Genomic DNA, 20,703 nt, shown 5'->3' with positions numbered 1-20,703 from the left:
GTGTTCTCTGTGAGGGTGACTCACCCGGGATAGCTGGTCTGTGCCCTCCCTGCCCTGTCTGCAGCTGGGGACGGTCCCAGGTCGCCGCTGTGAGGGGCCCGGCCTGCCCTTCAGCTCCTGGAGCTGCTCGGCGAAGCCTCCCGAGTCCGAATCCTCCTTCACACACCGCCCTCTGGGCTGGTTCGTGTTCTTGCGGTGAAAGGGGAGCCAGGGGTGCGGGGCAGCGCGGCCCGCGGGGGAGGGTGAGCAGAGTTTGGTGTGGGGAATGTGCTGAAAGCTGCTCCCTCACCCCAAAAGCTGTTGCTTTGTCCCTTCAGGCACTGACTGAAATGCCCGAGCTCCAACTATCAACTACATAACATCTCCTTCTTATGCTAATAAACGTTTTAACCCATCTGTTTCCTAATATGTTAAGGAGTAGAAACAAAGAGGCAGTTCTTACTATTCATTCCATTGCAAGGAGAAAAATTCAGTCCTTATTCTCACTGCAGTTCTGTTTACTGGTTTTAGCCCTGAGGGAGTATAAAAATAAGCAATGTCATCAAAACCAACCTAGAAGCAACAAGTTTGGTTCGTGCTGCAAAAGTCTTAAGAAATCAAATAAAACGAGTACTGCTTTTGACCTTTTGTGTTGCTCTGTCGTGTATTTTTGTTGTCCTCAGACTTTGTGTTATACATTTTCCAGTTCATTTGCTGTAACCCTCTATCTAAGGACAAGTTAGAAGTTCATCTTTACAATGGTTTCCCTAAAATGACAGTTTTCTCTGTCCCTTCATTCAGTAGTTTCACAGCCACTTAAATTCAATCCAAGAATTGGTCCAGTTTGCTGTGCAGCCAGATAAATGCTTGTGGGAAGGAAAGAAGGCCTGGGTGGGACAAGGTGGCAAGAGGGTCTTAAAATCTGTTACTATAAATTATTACCATAGGAAAGAAAGAAGAGAGCTTTGCTTGTGTTAAAACAGCACATTGATATTTAAAGCAGCCTCTGAATAATCGTATTATTTTCTTCCACAAGTAAGGAATAAACACTGCTGGAAAAACCTTGCATTTTTTTAGAAAGTACAAACTAGGAGTTAAATAATATTCCACATGTAAAAATTGCTGGGATGCAGATTTTAAGTCCTTGACTGTAAATAGAGGAGGTGAAATTTGCTGATTTGTCATTTATTTCACTCAGCTCTGGATTTCCTTCCTTTCTGGCCAGCAGTGAAGTGAAGCTGATGGAGCAGAATGGTCCAATCCTGATTTGGAGCCCAACAGAACAGACAGAAGAAAGTGACAGTAAAAACCAGCCACCCAGTCCATACAAGTGTGAACATTTTTCAGTGTTGCCAGTGCTTTAACAGAGATCATCAAAACATAGAGATCATTCTTCTTATTATTTAGAAATACTGTGAAGGAAAATATTAGGAGTATGTATTTGCTGAAATGGATGTTGTTCCTTGAGACTAAGGAAGATTCTGAAGACTCTTTCCTGAGGCTCTGAGTGACTTTCTCCCAGGTGGGAATAATTTTCCCTTTGGAATGACTTTGTGTTGGAATCCAGCTAATTGATTTCCCTGGTTGACTTTGTGAGACCTTTTGATTTTGCTTCGTGGTACTTGGTAGATAGAGCTTCTCATTCCTAAAAAATAAAAAGTACAAATCCTTTTATTTTCAGGTTTGGGCCATTTCAAGTGGAAAACTACATTTCCCATGGTGCACAAGGGCTTTTGGGGCCGAATCAGCTGATCTGGGTTGTGAAATGTCCCTTATTTCCTGTCCAACACGCCTGGAAAGAACTCGTGTGTACCCACCTCTCATCTTCCCTTCGTCAGGTGATTGAAGAGCAGGATTCTGATTTAGAACAATGGCAAGAAACTGAGCTGATGAACTGGACTGATACTCGGGGAAACTGCTTCGTTTGGGGAAAAAATGTCGTGAAGAGGTAACACCCTCTGCCCTGTGGGCTTCATGGGAGAAGGTAGAGAATCTTGATCTTCACCTTTTTGGACCAAGACCTTTAGCTTTGGGGTTTTTTTTTCGAGCTACTGATTGTGCTGTTCATTATTTAAGACAGATTTCTTGATGAGTTGGTGCTTATGTCCCAGCAGCTCATCATTGACCTTCAGTAATTGTAATTTTTGAAGCATTCTTTTCTTTTTCTCTTCTTCTTGTTTCACTGTTTCCAACAGAGGTTAAGAGGAAAGTCTGAAGAGAAAACTGAGGTTTTTTTCCAGACTGAAGCTGAGGACTTGGTCAAGAAAAAACCACAAGATGTCTCCTGAAACAAAAAAACTTTTCAACATCCTTCTTTTGGGAGTCTCATTTATGTTTATTTTCACTGCTTTCCAAACATGTGGAAATATTGCGGTAGGTGTGGATTTCAAAACATCCCATGTTTCCCTACTGGTTATCTATCCTTTCCTGGGTTTCTTACGTGCTTTACTTGGGATTTTTTAATGTGCAAGACACCTGCACATTGTCTCTCCTTTATTTTGGGTTAGTGTTAACTAGATTAGTTGGTTAACTGGGTAATTAAGCAGTTTATTCCTTTAAGATAGCACAGCTACAGATGTAGCTGGGCCTGCTTGCTTAGAAAGAAGAACATTCATGATATTTACCACCTTTGAGCTTTAAAATAGTATCATTTCAACACTCACAATATTTATCAATTGGTTCTCTTGTGTTTTTGATTATTCTGTATAGTCCCTTTCAAAATATTTGCCCAAGTTGTTATTATTAACTGTGCCCCTTGTTTTTCCTAGAGGGTTTTTCTGATCTAACATATTTTACTGTTCTAAGGAACACATTATGGGGGAGTATGAGAACATCTGACAAGCAGCCAGACTTCCACAATTGCTACAACTGCCTAGTCACCTTCCATCTGCATAAGTAATTAACTGCTTTAGTTTCATGGATCTCTTTGCATTAGATAACCCAAATTTGCTATTAAAAGCAGATTGGACTCTTACAAATTCAATGTTTAGAATCCCACTGCTGACAAATCCTCTGACCTATGGAGCTGTTGACATTGCTTCCCATAGCAGTTACATGCCTGAAGAACAGTTAGATTTCAACATACCTCTTGAGCCTACAGGTCTTGCAGCTTCTCTTTGCTTGCATGCAAGGAGAATCCTTTCTGGGTTCAGACACATAAGTGTCCTTCACTGCAGTGCGGAAATAACTGCTCAGAATAAATCATGTTTGTAGAAGTTGTAGTGCAGTGTGATACTGTGTGAGTGTGACCCAGATCTTACAAGTTCTGCACTGAATTCACAGCATGTTGCTGAATTTGACTTGGTGATCACACAACCATGTAATTTATTGTCATTTAAGTCATTTTTAGTGACTTTCAGTCAGATCTGCCTTCCAATCCAACTGATTAATTAGTCTCATGACCACTAAAGCTGATTCAGGGGGGAAAAAGGAAGTTACAGGAGGCCAAAAAGAATGGAAACTCTTACCAAAAGCTCATAGGTCAACTTAAGAGTATTTTGAAACTTCTCCTTTTTTTTCTTTTTCCCACTTTTGAAGTGAAGATAGTCCTGTACATCTACCTAAGAGGGGTGTTCGGTGAAAGGAAAATTCTGTGGAATATTTTAAGGTCTCAGATGGAACTGTGTTATAATCCTAAAGTACTAGTTACTGCTTCAAACATAGATATTTCTCTGGCAAATCTCCTTCTCCTTCATTGTGGAGGTGTTGTGTGCTGTAATGAACACTTGAAAAAATTTTAAGCCCACTGTGGAGTCTATGAATGATTAATTCTGACACTTGAGGCTGACTTCAAACTGTTGCAAGTGGTGTTGAACGACAAGATACATCCCAACATTTTACAGTGTGTGCTTTTCTCCTCACAGCAAACTGTTATCACAAACCTAAACAGCACGGATTTTCATGGCAGTGGCTACACAAGGTAATTGACACAGAATTTCTTATGACTTCAGCCAGAATTTCTTATGACTTTGCTCCTTGCAGGGTGAAGCAAGTTGGAATTCCATTTGGTAGAGATACACCCTCAATAGGTTGTGCTGACTTCACAATTTAGTAGCATACTGAATGCAGTTTAAAACTTGGCTTCCCACATTGACTCTAGTTCTGCTCTGGGTTATTTCTAGTTAAACAACATACCTATTTTGCATGTTTTCTTTGTAGGGAAGAAAAAAAACAACCCACAATGTGGTCCTCACATGCTCAGTATTTCATCTTAGGAGACAGAGAATGTGGATGTTTTAAAAGAAATACAACTGCTAAGTAAGGTTGTTTGCTCTTGTCCACCTGGGTGTGTTTGTGTAGGATAGGTGCTGTGGATCAACCTCCAGGAAGTGCTGCAAGATTAATGGGAAAGGAGCAGCTGGAGAGATGAGAAGCACAGCCATAAAAAGCCAGTCTGTTTATTGCACTGGCAGAACCAAACTCAACCAAGCACGATCAGGGACCTTTTGTACACCAGATGAACCTGTTGTATAGCAAAACCTGGTTGCTGCTTTGAAGGGTTTACTGTCTTCATTGAAACTATAAATACAACTGGCACCAAATAAATTATAACATTTCTGCAATGGATCTGGCAGGAGATGAAAACCTCACTGGTAGATCAATGAGGCTCTGAAATATTCTTTAGAAGTACTGGGCACAAAATACAGTAACTATTGTTGAGGCACATTTAGACAAATAAGTGTTGTAAATGACAAGCCTGCAACAGTTTAGGAGTGTTCAGCAATCCACAGAACACTGCATCCTCCTGGGTTCCCATGTGCAGTGGCTGGGGGTAAGGGAAGAAAGAGAGGAAACGTTTGACCATGGAAGTTACACAGTTACTTAAGTTATGTCTGTATTTAACTTGGTAATTTGTAATTCACTGAACATTCTTAATTCAGTTCCCCTTATACCCTATATTTTCAGTACTTAATCATCTTTGTTATTTACTTGTGCAGCATGTCCATTATTTATGGAGTGTTCTCTGCATCAAATCTTGTCTCACCTTCAGTGGTTGCAATAGTAGGACCTCAACTCTCTATGGTTGTTAGTGGCATATTTTATAGGTGAGTATCAATGTTGAGGTTTTTTTCTGCTTTTTTTGAAATCTTGATTTCATTTTTTTCACACCATACATGAGATTGTACTGGCCTCAGGACACATTTTGCAGAGGAACTGTCTCTGTCAGTGTAACTGCAGAGTAATTCAGCCTTTTGGAAACGAGAGTATTTCTTCCACAGCATTTCCAGTCTTTGCTAACTGTGGAGTTCAGGTTTTGGTCTCAGATTAATGACAGTATGTATGAAATTATAACATTTCTGCAATGGATCTGGCAGGAGATGAAAACCTCACTGGTAGATCAATGAGGCTCTGAAATATTCTTTAGAAGTACTGGGCACAAAATACAGTAACTATTGTTGAGGCACATTTAGACAAATAAGTGTTGTAAATGACAAGCCTGCAACAGTTTAGGAGTGTTCAGCAATCCACAGAACACTGCATCCTCCTGGGTTCCCATGTGCAGTGGCTGGGGGTAAGGGAAGAAAGAGAGGAAACGTTTGACCATGGAAGTTACACAGTTACTTAAGTTATGTCTGTATTTAACTTGGTAATTTGTAATTCACTGAACATTCTTAATTCAGTTCCCCTTATACCCTATATTTTCAGTACTTAATCATCTTTGTTATTTACTTGTGCAGCATGTCCATTATTTATGGAGTGTTCTCTGCATCAAATCTTGTCTCACCTTCAGTGGTTGCAATAGTAGGACCTCAACTCTCCATGGTTGTTAGTGGCATATTTTATAGGTGAGTATCAATGTTGAGGATTTTTCTGCTTTTTTTGAAATCTTGATTTCATTTTTTTCACACCATACATGAGATTGTACTGGCCTCAGGACACATTTTGCAGAGGAACTGTCTCTGTCAGTGTAACTGCAGAGTAATTCAGCCTTTTGGAAACGAGAGTATTTCTTCCACAGCATTTCCAGTCTTTGCTAACTGTGGAGTTCAGGTTTTGGTCTCAGATTAATGACACAGTATGTATGTATATATATATATATATATGTATAAAAATAATTCTACATGCTTAATGGAGTGCAAAGATTAGCTTTTCTCACATATCTCTAAGTAAATTCTTCTGTTGCATGGTGTTTCAGAAGGCTGAAAGCAATTAAAGAGGACAGGATAGATTACTTTTCAGTGTCACTTAAGAGAGAGTAGCTGAATTAAGTGAGATATCTGATGGCTAAAGAGCATTGTCCACTTAAAGTTTACATTCAATAAACTGATCTGTTCTATTCTAGCCTATATATTGCAGTTTTTATCCAACCTGCTACGTGGACTTTCTACACTGCTTCTGTTTTTATTGGCATTGCAGCTGCAGGTAAGCATTGTTCATTCCATATTTACTCTTCCTTGGTTCATTTGAATATACCTCTCAAATATTCTAATTTCCTGAGCAATATATCCTGTATATTTCAGTACTCTGGACTGCACAGGGAAATTGTTTGACTGTAAATTCTGATGAAAACACCATTGGAAGGAACAGTGGAGTATTTTGGGCACTCTTACAGTTCAGGTAAGCTTCATTTTTAACATTTTTTGGTTGTTGTTGTGTACACGTCCTACTTTTTATGTATCAAAATACATAAGTGGGAGACTGCATCAAAAATACTCCACTGGTGCCTTGCAGTGGGGGAGGTGGGAAGGAAGGGTGGAAGCAAGATTTCTGTTGCTATTGCGCATTATAGAACAATGACTGAAAGTGACCTGTTTAAGCCTCTGCTCTGGACATGCTAAGAAGATAAATTTCTGTGAGGGGAGCATTTGACATAAGTAACAAACCTTGTTGATTGTTGAGGGCTGTGCTAGGCTGGTTGTTGAGGGCTTGTGTCAGGATCCTCAGTGCACTAACAAGCCCTAATCAATCTCACCTGGCACCTCCACCCCACCCTTCCCATCTGCCCACGGGCCCCAGAGCCCCATTTAAACTCAGCCCTGAGGCTTGGGATCTTCTGGAGCTGCATGGGAGGAGCTTCCAGCTCAGTTATAGCTGTGCCTGTGCCCAGCTATGGATCCTGGTGGTCCAGAGCCTAGTGACTGACTTGGCTTTCTTCTGCCTTGGCACTGTGTGGCAGTTACCAGACCTGGCTCTGGCCTGTGGACTGACTTCCCAGTTTTACCTCAGATCTGCCCCATTAATACAAAGTTGTGTGGTGGTCTGGACCCTTGGCTGACCTTGTCTACAGTCTTTGAATCTGCTCAGGTACTGTGGGGCTGGGCTTGTAGCTAACAAGGCACCTTCTCTGCTGGATGTGTTATCCCCCTTGACTCCTAGTCCTTCCCTGAGGGAGCAGCTGGACCTTGCTGCCAAGTTGAAGTGAAGATATTACAGTTGGACCTTGCAGTCAGAAGAGAGACCTTCTTGATAGATCTCTGATACTAAGCTTTGAGTGCTGCATCTATCAAAAACAGTCAACAAAAGACTTGGCCTCAAGAAAGGTAGTGAGAGCAAGGTGGGGGATGCTGTGTTGCTGCCATTGAGTGTTCTATGCAGGTGCAGTTGCTGCCTGTTGAGAGAATGTCATGTAGTTATAGGGAAAACCAGAGATACCCAAGAAGACAACTGCTGACTCAAAGAGAGACAAAAAAGGGTAGGACTTTTTGGTGGAGAAGTGTCTGAAAAGGATTATGCAGACTAAAATGTGAAGGCAGCAGATGAGCTGAGTGTAGAGGTGTTGCTCCCCAAAATGCTGCTGTGCTGAAGCTCAGGTCATCTGGTGAAACTAGAAGGGGTCAAGTGCTTCTTTGCACAGTGGTGGTAGAACTTCTGGAAGTTGCTGCCACAGGGGGGTGTGGAGCTGGATGGTGTCAGCAAGATGAAAAAGGGATCAAATTCAAACAGGTCCCCAAATAGTTCCTGAGGAGAGATACCTTTTCCCTCCCCTAATACAGCAGTTCTGGCTCTTGAGAGATAACGGGGGGGGAATGAGTTGCAGAAGATACTTAAGTGCTGTAGATGTCATTGCTAACCCAGCCTTAGTAGAACATGAGTCTGAACCACTGGCACACTTCTTGTGTTCCTTAAGTTTCAGGTTCCAGAATTAACATATCAGTGTGTTATCAGAGTAGCAATGGTCGCAAGCTGAGCTAATCCTGTGTTTTACAGTGAGTAAAATGCAGGGCTTTGTGGGAGGAAACTTGACTCTAAAGCTGCTTTGAATCATGATTCATTCAGAATTCCTGTATTTCAGGACACTGTAGCTAGGAACACCATTTCCCTTCAGCTGTTAACAATCAATTTAGCATTGTTGGGGCAACAAATAAAACACTGTGGCTCTTCTATGGGAGTATTACAAAAACATCTCCATAAATATGTCAGCTTTCTAACTTAGACCCTTTCTAACATCAGAGAGGCAAAGTAGGTGCAAGTTTCCTCATTTTTGCCACCACCTTGTGTTTTGGTGGCTAAAAATAACCAGACAGTGTTAGGGGAAGAACCCTCTGCTGTGTGTGAAGCTCTCTACAGAGTAAGCAGTTTGTATGGAGAGTTACTGGTGTCTTTATTTCCTTCATGATTGCACAGTACTGGTTTTGGCAGTATTACCATCATGCTACAACCTTAATCTTGCCACAAAAAGTGCTGTTCATCTTTACTGTCTTTCTTCTTTTTACAGCTTGTTTTTTGGAAACCTCTACATATATTTTGCTTGGCAAGGAAAAACTCACATATCAGGTGGGTATTTGTTGTTTCTGTGAGAGGCCATCCTTTAGAATGGAGTAGCATGAATAAACAGGGGAAATAATGAACTGAAAAATGGCAAAAAAAATGATACAATAGCAGACAATTTTTTTTTCCAGTGTATTGTTAGATAGAATCTATTTCTGGAGTATGTTCTTGATTCAGTTTTCCATGGTACTCACTTGTATTTATTATGTATGTTGTTTTCCTGCATGCAATGCATTCTGAGTACCTTCTTTTAGGATATTGTCTATGGGATTCTTCAGACTGCTGGTTTGGAATAAGGTTTCCCACAATAGCTGCTCTGGGTTTTCTCCTGTGCAGATAGAATTATGCTAAAATACACATATTGTGGGGGAAAGGTGTTTTGGAATGGCTGTATGTTTAATATACAGACTGTCCTGTTGCAAAGTAAGTCCCTGCTGTAGAGAGTCCTTCTAAATCAGATTGGAGACTAATTAACCTATGAAATAAAGGAAAACCATCCCAGTTTTCCTCAGGCCTGTGCTAAGTGTTGTGCTGGGAGAAAGCAGGAGCAAGGTAGAGGTTGTGAACTGAGAGTGGGCTGCTGCTGGAGCTGGCAGCACTGCTGGAAAGGTGTGTAAAGAGCTCAGTCTTCCTTCCTGGGGGTCTTTTATGAAGACTAACTGCCTAATGAGATTGCAATTAATACTACAGGGTGGATTTTTTTTTTGTTGGACATAGTCTTGTAAAGAGCAGCAGAGAGAACAGTAAGTTTAGTATTCTTAAGAAGCTGGATAGTGGATGAGACTCACTGGTTTTGAAGCAGAGATTTCTGCCCAAGTAAATGAGGCAAGAGGGGGTATCAGCTAAGAAATGGCAGTAGTGACAATAGAAGAACATGTAAGTATTTAATGATAAAACCTAAGTATTGCTGGAAAACCAACCTTTTATGAACAAATAAGGTCGATTGTCCTGTTCTGTAATGACTGTGAGAGTTTTCTGTATTGTATTGTTGAAATAAAATACCTACCAGAACAGTCAATCCTTTTAACATTTAAAAGATGAGGATACTTCTGCTGTAGTAAATCAGGAATAAGATGTTGACATTTAAATGTTATTTATCTGCTTCAGAAATACTGTCCTGTTGAGTCTGAGTGGTCCACTTCATGTCTTTGTTAGATCTGTCTTTTCAGGTTCCCCACAGACACAGGCTTGGTAGCACAGCACAGGTTAGATTTTAAAGGTCTGCTCCCACATTCCCTCATCTTTAACACAAGGGTTTAAAGTCTCCAACACTTCCAGGAGCAATTTTAGACCTGAAATTTGGTGCATCCTGAATTTCATTGCTCTTTGTAACCACAGAACAGAGTAATGAGCTACGAGGAAGTTCTGGGGTTACATTCTCAGAGTCTTTAAATGTCTTGAGACTGCTTGTGATTAAGAAATGTTGGTATCAGAAGACCTGATAGTGTTTAAAGATCAATTCCTCATTCTGTTTGCTAACTAGATGGAAATCTTACAGATATTTGAAGGTGGAGCACATAATCTCTCTTAAATCTGTAATCATACACCTGATTTGTAGTTTGTGACACAATTGGATATTTACATGGAAGCTAAAGGGGAAGTAAATCCAAATGTGGCTCTGTCACAACTACTAGCTGTTTTTTCCTTAATATTTGTAAATGGGAATGACTTCTCTGTTACAGGCTTTCCCATGCCAAACAAGTTGGGCAGTGCAGCAGAGCTGGTGCAGAGGGCACCATTACCTCCCTCTGTGCTGTGTCTGTTTGGTTTCCCTGGTTTCTAAGCCCGCCAGTTCATGACATTGCAGAGCTCATATTTCTGAGGCTGGTGAAGAGCTTTTAGAAATCTGAAGGGATTTTGGGGTGCTTTGCTATGTCCACTCTGTACTTTCTTCTGCTAATCATTTATGCACTTCCTTTGTTAATTGGCCTCTCCTTGGTCATAGCCTTTGCATGGCAGAAAATGCAGGTGACACTTTAAATATGCCCACATTTTATTGGCATCATAAAACTGAGACAGGAATTTGCCAGCAGCTGGGTGCCTTGTGCTTCATGTGGAAGGTAAGTTAGGAAATCAGTATGCACTTTCAGCAGTTGTGTAGTACCACCTGTCTTAGCTCTTTGAAGGGAGTTGAATTGGGTGGAAATGCTTCTGCACGTCTAGTTATGACTCTGCTTTGTTTTTCCACAGAGAGCGATCGCAGAACTGTCTTCATTGCTCTGACTGTTATCAGTCTTGTGGGCACAGTTCTGTTCTTTCTGATTAGGAAACAAGAGGACACAAAGGCTCCAGGGGAGGAGGATTCTGTTAATGAAATCCTGGGGGACAGCTCGTAAGTGCTTGTGGCAATAACGTTGTCAGATGGACTCATTTGTGCTCCTGCTCCTCAGTGGAACAGGGTGTGTTCACTTTTCCCTCTACACTGAAAACATCCATGTTAAGAACAACCTGTAGAATGTGCAGATCTATTAGATAAGTGGCTACTTGAACAAGTGAGAGTTAATGTTCTTTATGTGACGTATTTTCAAGAGTGGAGCCCATGACTTCACGTTACGTTTTTCCATCAATAAGCACGTGCCTTTGAAAAGTATGAACAAGTGAGAGTTAATGTTCTTTATGTGACATATTTTCAAGAGTGGAGCCCATGACTTCACATTACGTTTTTCCATCAATAGGCATGTGCCTTTGAAAAATACCTCTTAGCTCTTGTCTGTCCTGCCCCCATCAGCCCAGTTTAAAGCCTGGAATAAGCAGAAATTATTTCCTTTTCTATAGAATGTCTTGGGTTGGAAGGGACCTCTAAAGGTCATCTAGTCCAACCCCCCTACAATAAGCAGGGACATCTCCAACTAGACCAGATTGCCCAGAGCCCCATCTAGCCTGACCTTGAATGTCTCCAGGGATGGGGCCTCCACCCTCCTCTAGGCAACCTGTTCCAGTGATCCACCCCCCTTATAGTAAAGAACTTTTTTCTAATACCCAAACACTATTATAGGTTATCTTTTACATGCTGAAACATGTTTTTCCTGTCTTCTCTAAATATCTGTCAGCCTGATAAATACATTACAAGTTTATAAGGACAGAGATTCACTTCAGTTTTGCTTGAGGCATCAGTTTGAATATTTTTTTGCTTTATTTAAAGAGCAATGAAAATGTTAGAAAACCATTAATAAAATTGCCAGTGAAAAAAAATGTTCAAAGCTAAAAATGCTGAGAAGGAAGAAAGATTTTGTAATGCAAGTTAATTTTTGAACAACAGCCACAAGCCCAGAAAAAAAAATGTAGTTAGTAGCTTAAATTCTCAGAAACTTTGAATAATATATTAGTATATTCCAATATATAAAGCTGAGCTAGAAAATGTACAGAACCTTTGAAAAAAGTTAGGCTGCCTTCCAGCATAGTGCTACAATGTGGTTATTCTTTTTCCATTTTGACTGAGTTATTTGTTTATCCAGGTCTGCACAAGGCAAAATGACAAGAGCAGTGGCTGCGTTTAGTGAGTACTGTTCCACCTAAGAGTTGCTTCAAAAAAAATACTGACCTGGCTTTTCCAGCTCCCCCTGGTTCTGCTGGTAATGGGGGCCTGTACAAATTGCTCAGAAGAAAAATGGGTGAAGAAGTAAGGTTTGAAGAATGCACTTCAGTTATTCCACTTGGAATACAGACCTTCAGGGGTGGTCTGCATGGAAAAGTGGCTGTCAGGTGGCAGTGGTTTTCAGATCCTACAGTTCACATGGGGACATAGGATTGATGAGCTTTGGGCCTGTTAGGGACTGAGTTGTCCATGCCAGCATTTGTGATTTTAAGGCTAGCCAAGATGGGACTTGCAGCTGGAAAAGCCTGGGAACCCCTGAACTCACGTGTGGTCACATTGTGTGTAAGGGGTGTGAGCTGCTGTCTGCACTTCAGAAGTGCTCCTTTCAGGTGGCACTGCCATGCTGGCAAAGCTGGGCTGCAAGCAAGGAAAGTGAACTAGACTTCAATTCCATACTGGTACAGTCCAGGAGAAATTTGCAGGGATACTGGATGTAGTTTCAGTTCCAAGCTACTCTCCAGTAGCTTCTTGATGTGGAGGAGCTCAAAAAGAGCAGGTCATCTCCTGGGAAAGATAGCACGTGAGAGCTTTGGGAAAAAATAATTCACTGACATAGCAAGAGAAAGAAGCTACATGTTGTTTTATCCCCAATTGATAACAGTTCAAAGCAACAATTTTAAACCACAGCACCTGCAGTTTCCACTGCAGCTGGATGTGGTCTGCTGGTGACTGTGAGTTTGTTTTGAGAATGTGAGGAGCTTCACTGAGAATTTACTTACCCTTTAAGGAAACAGTCACCATGAACTGAGAATACAAAGATACCATGAACAGAAAGTTGTCTGCTATCTGGAAATTGTGTATCCCTTCTTGAATATTTCCCCCCTTGCATTTCTTACAATAAAAAGATTTCAGTGTTTCTTTCCAAGGGCAAGTCAGGCTTGGTTTGTTCAGCACTCTTGTTTGCTGTAATAAAGTAATAGTTTGCATGATTTTAACTTATTTTTTGCAGAGAGCAAAAGAAAGTGTAGGTTGTCTTAATAGTGGTATCAGTTGTATTGATTTCCCTTATGTCTTTACAGAGAAATCTATAAAGCTGAGCTTCACCAAAGAGATTCTGCTGCTCAGTGTGACAACAGCCTACACAGGTATGAACAAAGCAGAGTGTAGTCATGGGGCACTGTCAGGGCTTGGTTTGGAATTTTAACCCCAGAGCAGGATTGCAATTTCTTCTCTGCTAACATTACTTGAATATTTCAATTAACTTTCTCCTAAGTGAGTAACTAATTCATTTCTGTGTCCTGGGAAGTGTGTACAGGGGGTGCACCTGGATCTGTGAGTGCTGACAGGTATGGTAATGCTTGGGTCACCAAAGCTGGGGCTTAGGCAAAATAGTTTTGATGTGATTGGGCATGACACTATATCAGTAGAGTTTATATTGGCATTGTTTAAAATTTTTAGGAAGAATAGATGCATTTTTACAACTTCAGTCTGTGAAAAGTTGTTGCTGTGAAAAGAAAGAATTGGATGTAAACAAACTGGAAACAGTGTCATAACATCTGAAGTTTGCAGGCAGCTTCTGGTAGAGAAACAGCAGTAGTAGCTGTGAATTTAGGTTGCACCAGCCACTAATTTGAGTTACAAGCTACTTCACAGCATCTCCAGTGTTGTATGAACCCAAATTAACTAACCTGAATTCCTCTTGGATATTTAGTGCAGTGGGAATGTGAAGCAAGATAAGAAGGGAAGGGAGCTGGTCTGGTTTTGTCTGATGGATCTGAAGTGAATGAGTCCAGCTTGGAGAAAATAGCTACTGCCATCTGGTGGCTCTTGGCCAATATTGCCACTTTCTGTAGGAAAATACAAAATCATGGAAGGCAAACAGAAGCTTTTCTTTCCAAAATTGATGGTTGGATGATTAAGACTGTTCCAAGTTCCCTCTTTTTGAGGCTTTGCAGTTCACAGGCCATGCTGAGTAACCTGCTACATGGAGACCAGGATGTCTATCATATTTTTGCAATAGTAAAAGGCAAAGGGAGATGAATTAGAAACATTTCTGGTTTTGAACTGGTTTTCTTTGTTTGGAACTGGTATTTTGACACTGCTGATTGCTTATAGTTGTGCTGGTTGGTTTCAGCTGTAATGACAATAGAGTTTTAAACAGATAACATTTGTTTACTCTGTTTTAGTTCATTCTGTGCAAAAAAGCAGCAGGCCATCTTAGGAATTGTTTTGGTATTTGGGGGTGCAGCCATTTCTAGGAATGCCATAACTTGGAGGGGGGGAAAAAACCCCCACACCTTGTGTGTGAAATCCTAAAGCTCCTGAAAGGCAGAAATCTAAAACCTGTATGTAAAGATTGTCTCAAGAGAAGCAGCACTGAACCCAAGTTTATGTAACACTAATTAGTGACACTTATTTCTACTATAGTTCTTGTCAACTGGCATGGGAAAATGTACTAATGACACAGTTTATAATTCCCTAATTGCTTCTGTTGCATGTAGATCACTTAAATACAGGTATTTGAAAGGGAAAAGCAGCATTTAGACATAAAGAATTTTGTAATAACTTTCAGAGCAACAAGGCTGGTGAAGGGACTGGAGAGAAAGTCTTATAGGGATAGGCTGAGGGAGCTGGGGTTGTTTAGCCTGGGGAAGAGGAGACTCAGGGGGGACCTTCTCACTCTCTACAACCACCTGAAGGGAGGTTGTGCTCAGGTGGGGCTTGGCTCTTTTTCCAGGCAGCCAGCAACAGGACAAGAGGGCTTGGCCTCAAGCTGCTCAAGGGGAGGTTTAGGTTGGGTATTAGGAGGCACTTCCTCATGGAAAGGGTGATCAGACACTGGAATGGATTTCCCAGGGAAGTGGTGGAGGCACCATCCCTGGAGGTGTTCAAGGAAAGGCTGGAGGTGGCACTTAGTGCCATGGTCTGGCTGATGTGGTGTTAGGTCATAGGCTGGGCTTGATCTCAGAGGTCTTTTCCAGCCTCAGTAATTCTGTGCTTCTGTGATAATAGTTCATCCACCAGTTTTGTTTGTTTATTTTCAAAGGTTTGGAATTAACATTCTTCTCTGGAGTGTATGGAACATGTATTGGTGCTGTCAATAGGTTTGGAAGTGAAGAGAAAAGCCTTATTGGTCTCTCTGGTATTTTTATAGGTGTTGGAGAAATTTTAGGTGAGTCTATTGTAGACAATAAAAGGATTATGATGATGCAGTTACTCAAAATGTTGTATTGCTTGTTTTTTGTTTGTTTTTTTTAAATTTAACTGAATATAGTGTCTTTCAAATTTCCTGCAATGGAAGCAATGTTTTATGGAAACAAAAAATGAAGTATTAGGAAGAAAATTGTCAACGTGTTTCCTTACTGCACAGTGTTATTTTATTATTTATTATTATGTTATTAATTATATCACACCATGTAAAGGGAATGTGGAGCAGGATGTGAAATACTGAGGACTCTGAATCCTAAGATTTTCTTCTGGAGTTAATGCAAAGAAAGACATAAGACTTAGAATGAGAGAAACACTCAGCTACAATTAGGGAATTTTCAGCATTCTGAGATTCTACTTTAAAATAGTATCCTGTTTACAGTTTTCTTATTTCTTAAAGGTTGTTGTAACTATTTAAAATCTATTTTAAAAATATCACACTGAAGATTTCTTCCATAAAAAAATATTAGCTTATGTGAAATAAGGTCTGATATTTGAATACAATTATAATGTTCATGAAGCAATTTTATTGAATTCTTTTTTGCTTAACCTCAAGCACTGCAGTGTTTAAAACAAAATCAAAAAAACAAACCAATGCTTGCTTTGTTTATTAGCAACTTGAATCCATAGGTTAAATTGCATGTTTAGATTAAATTGCAAGCTCAAGACCATCCATTTGCCCTTGGTGAGTTGGAATGTTGGAGGGAACAGTGGTTGCTGGGACAATCCTTTCCAGAAGGTGAAGTGTCCTCACCAGTACTCAGCTGGTGACCCTCCTGCCTGTATTCCCTGAACATCTCCAGCAACCCAAAAGTTGTGTCATTTGGCAGATGGGGCTGACAGATCTGGCAGACTCCTTGGGGAAGTTTATAATCTCAAGTTTTCATCATTTTTAATAATATCATGAATATATGCCATATATTACCTATAGCATTGCATTGTATTGATGTCATTTTTCTGTTGTATGTATCATATATAACATATGTTTATGATATAGTGTGTGAAGTTTGGTTCTGTGCTTTACATCTGCAGCTCTGATTGAATGATCCAATCTCTTCCACCGTGCAGGTGGAGGGCTCTTTGGGTTGCTGAGCAAGAATAACCACTTTGGCAGGAACCCTGTAGTGATGCTGGGCATCATTGTCCACTTCATTGCCTTTTATTTAATCTTTTTCAACATGCCAAGTGATGCCCCCATTGCTCCCATGGAAGGAACAGATGATGTTGCTTATATGATCCCAAGGTGAGGAAACTTTTCCCCTTTGCCTGGTGTAACTCAAGATGTACATAAAGAGCTTGTGTCTGTAACAAGAAAACTTGAAGCTGCTTTTCTGTGTGGTGATTAACTCCTCAGAAAAGGCTTTTAGGCTTTCTGTTTTTATTAAAGGTAGATATTTCATCAGTGTGCACCCAATTGAGGAATTTAAATGGCATAAGTATAAAAAGCATGAGGATATTTGATAGCCATTCTGACATTGAAAGCTGTCTTTTCTGACATCTAGTAACAACAGTGAGACCAGCAACTGTTGCATGAGGTGGCAGGAATTTATTTTCAACCAATTCTGGGCTCAGCTTTACCCCAGCAGGGAGCACCAGCCTTGCACTGATGTGCAAAGCCTTGGGATGCTCATTGTCACCATCCCTTGAGTCTGACTGGAGCCACCTTGTGCCTGACCCCTGCATTCTAAGTGTGAGGAAAGAATATGGGGAGTTTTCTTATTTCATCATTGCAACTTTCTTTTGGGGTCTGTTTTTGCCAATGTGTGTGAAGATACAGTGGTGTCAATCTTTGCAATGATGAGCATTTGTGCCTGTGCTGGTGACTGTTCCTCATTTAACTGGAGTCTTCTTCTGCAGCTTGAACTTCTTTAATACTCCTGCAGTTTTTATGACCTTGCCATGTGTATCTCAGCTTTTCATCACTGCCTTGTGGGTTTTATGGCTCCAGGCACCAAAATTAGTTCCTCTAGCAGGTTCTCATTCAATGTAGAATTGACTGTGGGTAACAGAAGCCTTAGCATTCAAGAAATTAAAATCTGATGATTCTTTTTGCCAAGCCAAGTGTTGCCAGTTCTTTTCCAGTGAAATTCAAAGTTTCATAACTTTCTTCCATTCTCACCTTCCAAATAAGTCTGCCAAAAATAGTTTTAGAGCTGTTGGAATGAATGTGTGTTGTTTGTTTTTTTTAAATTTGGATTCACTTTCTCTTTCAGCAAAGAGGTGGCCATCTTCTGCAGCTTTCTGCTGGGCCTGGGAGACAGCTGCTTTAACACCCAGCTCCTCAGTATTTTAGGATTCCTGTATTCAGAAGACAGTGCTCCTGCCTTTGCCATCTTTAAGTTTGTTCAGGTATTACATAGCACAGCCTTTTCCAAGTACAACTGTTGGAATGTTATGGAAATACTTGGAAGTACATTTAATGAGGAAAAAAATGTTGCTTCTGCCAAGGATCTCAGCCTGGGTTTTTGTCTTTCACAGGAGAGGAAAAAAGTATAGGTAGGAGTAGCTTGATTGTTTAGCTGGGTGTGATTTTTATCATCAAACTACAAGGCAAAAGGCTAGCAGAGTTTCATACCAACATCTTCAATATAAAGATTAGTACTCATTTCATTTAATGCATTTATTTGCTCAAAGAAGTGACTTTAAAAGAAAATGAATTGTTCAAGTAGTAGCTGAAGAGTTTGTGAGTGTTGTAACTGGGAGTTATCAGGTGTATACAGAGACAAAAGAAGAATTCCATGCCTCCTGGAAATGCTAGGATAAGTCCATACAACAAGAATACAACTGCTGTATTTTGGGTAGATCACTCACAGACATTCATCTTGTTTGGTCCTGAACTTTCCAGGTCAATGTCTGTGTCAGTCAGAGTAGAAAAACAGTGGTGCAGAGCACTGGAACTGTTGATACATGGTCACAGCAGTTGCTGGGAGCAGAGCTCAGGCTATGTCTGTTCACAGCAGTTGCTGGGAGCAGAGCTCAGGCTGGTTTAAACCATGACATCTGCTTGCTTTAAAAATCACTTTTTTCCTTCTGCACTGCTCCATTTTTCCATCTCATTTCCATTCCCAGTGATAGGTAAGAATTTGAGAGAGACACAGAATATAAAGTCTTTTTCTATGAGCTCTAATGAAAATGTGACCATTGAAAAGACAGATTGCAAGTCAAGCCACATTGTCAAAGCCTTTAGCTATTTTGGTATAGAATATTTTGTGATGCTTTAAAATTGGATATAGTTTTCTGGATTTTGCCTTAACTCCTTGGCAGTGTCATTTCTAGACAAACTGTTTATAAATACCAGAGAACTGCACTTGTGATGCCACAAACACGTTTGAGTGGGGTGTGAAATTTCTCCAAGTGAGCACTATTTAAATAACAAGTAAAAACTAAATCTGTTGTGTATCACATCGAGACATATGTTGAGGTATAATGAAGTTTGAAGATTGTGTTTCATATCCAACTGAGAGTTGGATAGGAAGCTGTGTCAGTTTGATAATCCTGGTGTAATAATACCAGCCTGGTTATGTCCACTGATAATCCTTTGACATTGTTTTTTCCCTCAGTCCATCTGTGCTGCAGTTGCCTATTTCTACAGCAACTACTTCCTTCTGCAGTGGCAGCTCCTGATCATGGTGGTTGTGGGCTTCTTTGGAACAATTACCTTCTTCACAGTGGAGTGGGAAGCAGCAGCAGCTCTTGCTGCCCGTGGCTCAGACTACAGCAGCATTTGATCTGGATCCCACATCCCATCCAACAGGAGATAAAACCCAAGCACCTTGATTGTGAAACAGGATTGCAAGCAGGTGAAAAGCTGAAGTGGCTGCAGAGCTTAAGATGGAAGAAGCTCCTCTTCAATCACCATCAGTCTAACTGAATGTCAATCATGGGAGGGGAAAAAAGTGCCAAATTTGAAAGGCTTTTTTGTTTTGTTTTAATCAGCTGAGCATGGCATGCATGGCCTAAAAATCCAGTGTTGGAAGTGGAGTGAAAGGCAGAGATCTTTCTGTGGAACAGGTCTGTTCTGAGCCATGTCTTTCAGGGTGTAACTGCCTAATTTCACTCTACCATGCACTGCAGAATTGCAGTTTCTTTTTTCCCCCCTTAAATTATTTTTCCTATATTCTAGTTTTGCAGGCACTTGCCTTCCTGTATTGAGTGAGTGATATTTTTATAAGGTACATTATGTCACAGGGTGTCTGCACCACTGAGAAATCAATTTGTGTCCCTGACTTCTTCAACAATTAGATACGTGGAAGTATTTCTGTGGGAAATGTTGCCCTTCTTATTCTGTATCACCCAGTTCCTTGTTTTCCAACTGATTCATCTATTTCAGGGGCTTATATTTTATCAGATGCAGGGGTTGATTTGGAGAAGGTGAATCAGGCTGTAGTGTGACATGAAGGGTTTTATAAGAATTTGAAGGAGTTTCTCTTAGCTACCTGAAGGAAGTGATTCTGGGAACAGTGAGGAATTAACTGGGAAGAGTTTCTTGGTTCAACATCTCAGAGCTGGCCTGTTGGAATGGCTGCAGATGTGGGTGAAAGGACCATAAGACATGACTTCCCTCCCTGACTGCCACATCCTACTTTTGAGTTCAGTGACATTTTGTCCCTGCCCATGTAGGGGGGTTGGAACTAGATGATCTCTGAGGTCCCTTCCAACCCAAACTGTTCTCTGATTGTCACCCAGTTAATTTCCCAGTTGCTTTGACAGGAGCATTGTCTAAAACAGCTTTTTTTAAAGCCCAAACAGACTCAGAATGTGACCAGTGAGAACAGTCCTGCAGTGTTTGTTCTACTGCATAGCCTAAAAATACTGGAAACACTTAACGTAAGTGGTTTAATTCAGTATATTTTTGGGAAGCCTGAGCTGTAATCTTATCCTGCCAAATGCCAACCCAAGGACACCAGCATCATAACCAAATTTTAATCCCAAGCTGTTGCTTGATGATGGAATGATGGAATGATGATGGATGATGATGATGGAATTCAGGCAGTGACTGCAACTCACCTTGATTTGTATCTGCCTACACAACTCTGTAGTACCTGCAGTTATGTTTCTGTCTTGTGGGCAAACAATAGGCAACTGAGAGCAGATGGAACACTGAAAAGGTGTTTTTAGATGCTGCACGTGGCTATTTATAGGAAAGTATTGTTCATCAACCCTATTTATGCACAGTCTGAATGCTAGTGTCTTTAATCTTTGAAGACAAGTGAAGAAAAGTTGACTCAGTATGTGTCAGCAGCTGCTGCCTGCCAGGGCTACGTAGGTGTTCC

At 40.7% G+C, this 20,703-nt stretch overlaps 1 protein-coding gene across 2 annotated transcripts; it reads left to right on the top strand.

Moving 5' to 3' along the window:
- The first annotated feature begins 2,256 nt into the window (after positions 1-2,256).
- On the top strand, positions 2,257-19,158 carry MFSD11 (major facilitator superfamily domain containing 11). 2 transcript variants are annotated; one of them, XM_009996557.1, is made up of 14 exons: positions 2,257-2,352; positions 3,843-3,898; positions 4,917-5,024; positions 6,263-6,342; positions 6,441-6,537; positions 8,636-8,694; positions 10,879-11,020; positions 11,277-11,285; positions 12,144-12,184; positions 13,303-13,368; positions 15,270-15,395; positions 16,499-16,673; positions 17,644-17,779; positions 18,991-19,158. In XM_009996557.1, exons 1-14 carry the CDS (start codon positions 2,257-2,259, stop codon positions 19,156-19,158), a joined length of 1,359 nt encoding a protein of 452 aa, XP_009994859.1. The 2 variants fall into 2 exon arrangements, with proteins under 2 accessions (XP_009994859.1, XP_009994860.1); XM_009996558.1 differs by lacking the exons at positions 6,441-6,537; positions 8,636-8,694.
- The last annotated feature ends 1,545 nt before the right edge of the window (positions 19,159-20,703 follow it).

Source organism: Chaetura pelagica, unplaced genomic scaffold, assembly GCF_000747805.2.
Source record: "Chaetura pelagica isolate M959 unplaced genomic scaffold, ChaPel_1.0 scaffold704, whole genome shotgun sequence".
Taxonomy (NCBI): Eukaryota; Metazoa; Chordata; class Aves; order Apodiformes; family Apodidae; genus Chaetura; species Chaetura pelagica.
This window is presented reverse-complemented; position numbering and strand designations above follow the sequence as displayed.

Bases quoted from the DNA above. Each gene is read 5' to 3' on its own strand.
- MFSD11 (XM_009996557.1), top strand. From the start codon at position 2,257: ATGTCTCCTGAAACAAAAAAACTTTTCAACATCCTTCTTTTGGGAGTC. The intron at 6,538-8,635 runs GTAAGCTTCATT...TTCTTTTTACAG, and splicing joins TGGGCACTCTTACAGTTCAG to CTTGTTTTTTGGAAACCTCT. The intron at 13,369-15,269 runs GTATGAACAAAG...TTATTTTCAAAG, and splicing joins TGTGACAACAGCCTACACAG to GTTTGGAATTAACATTCTTC.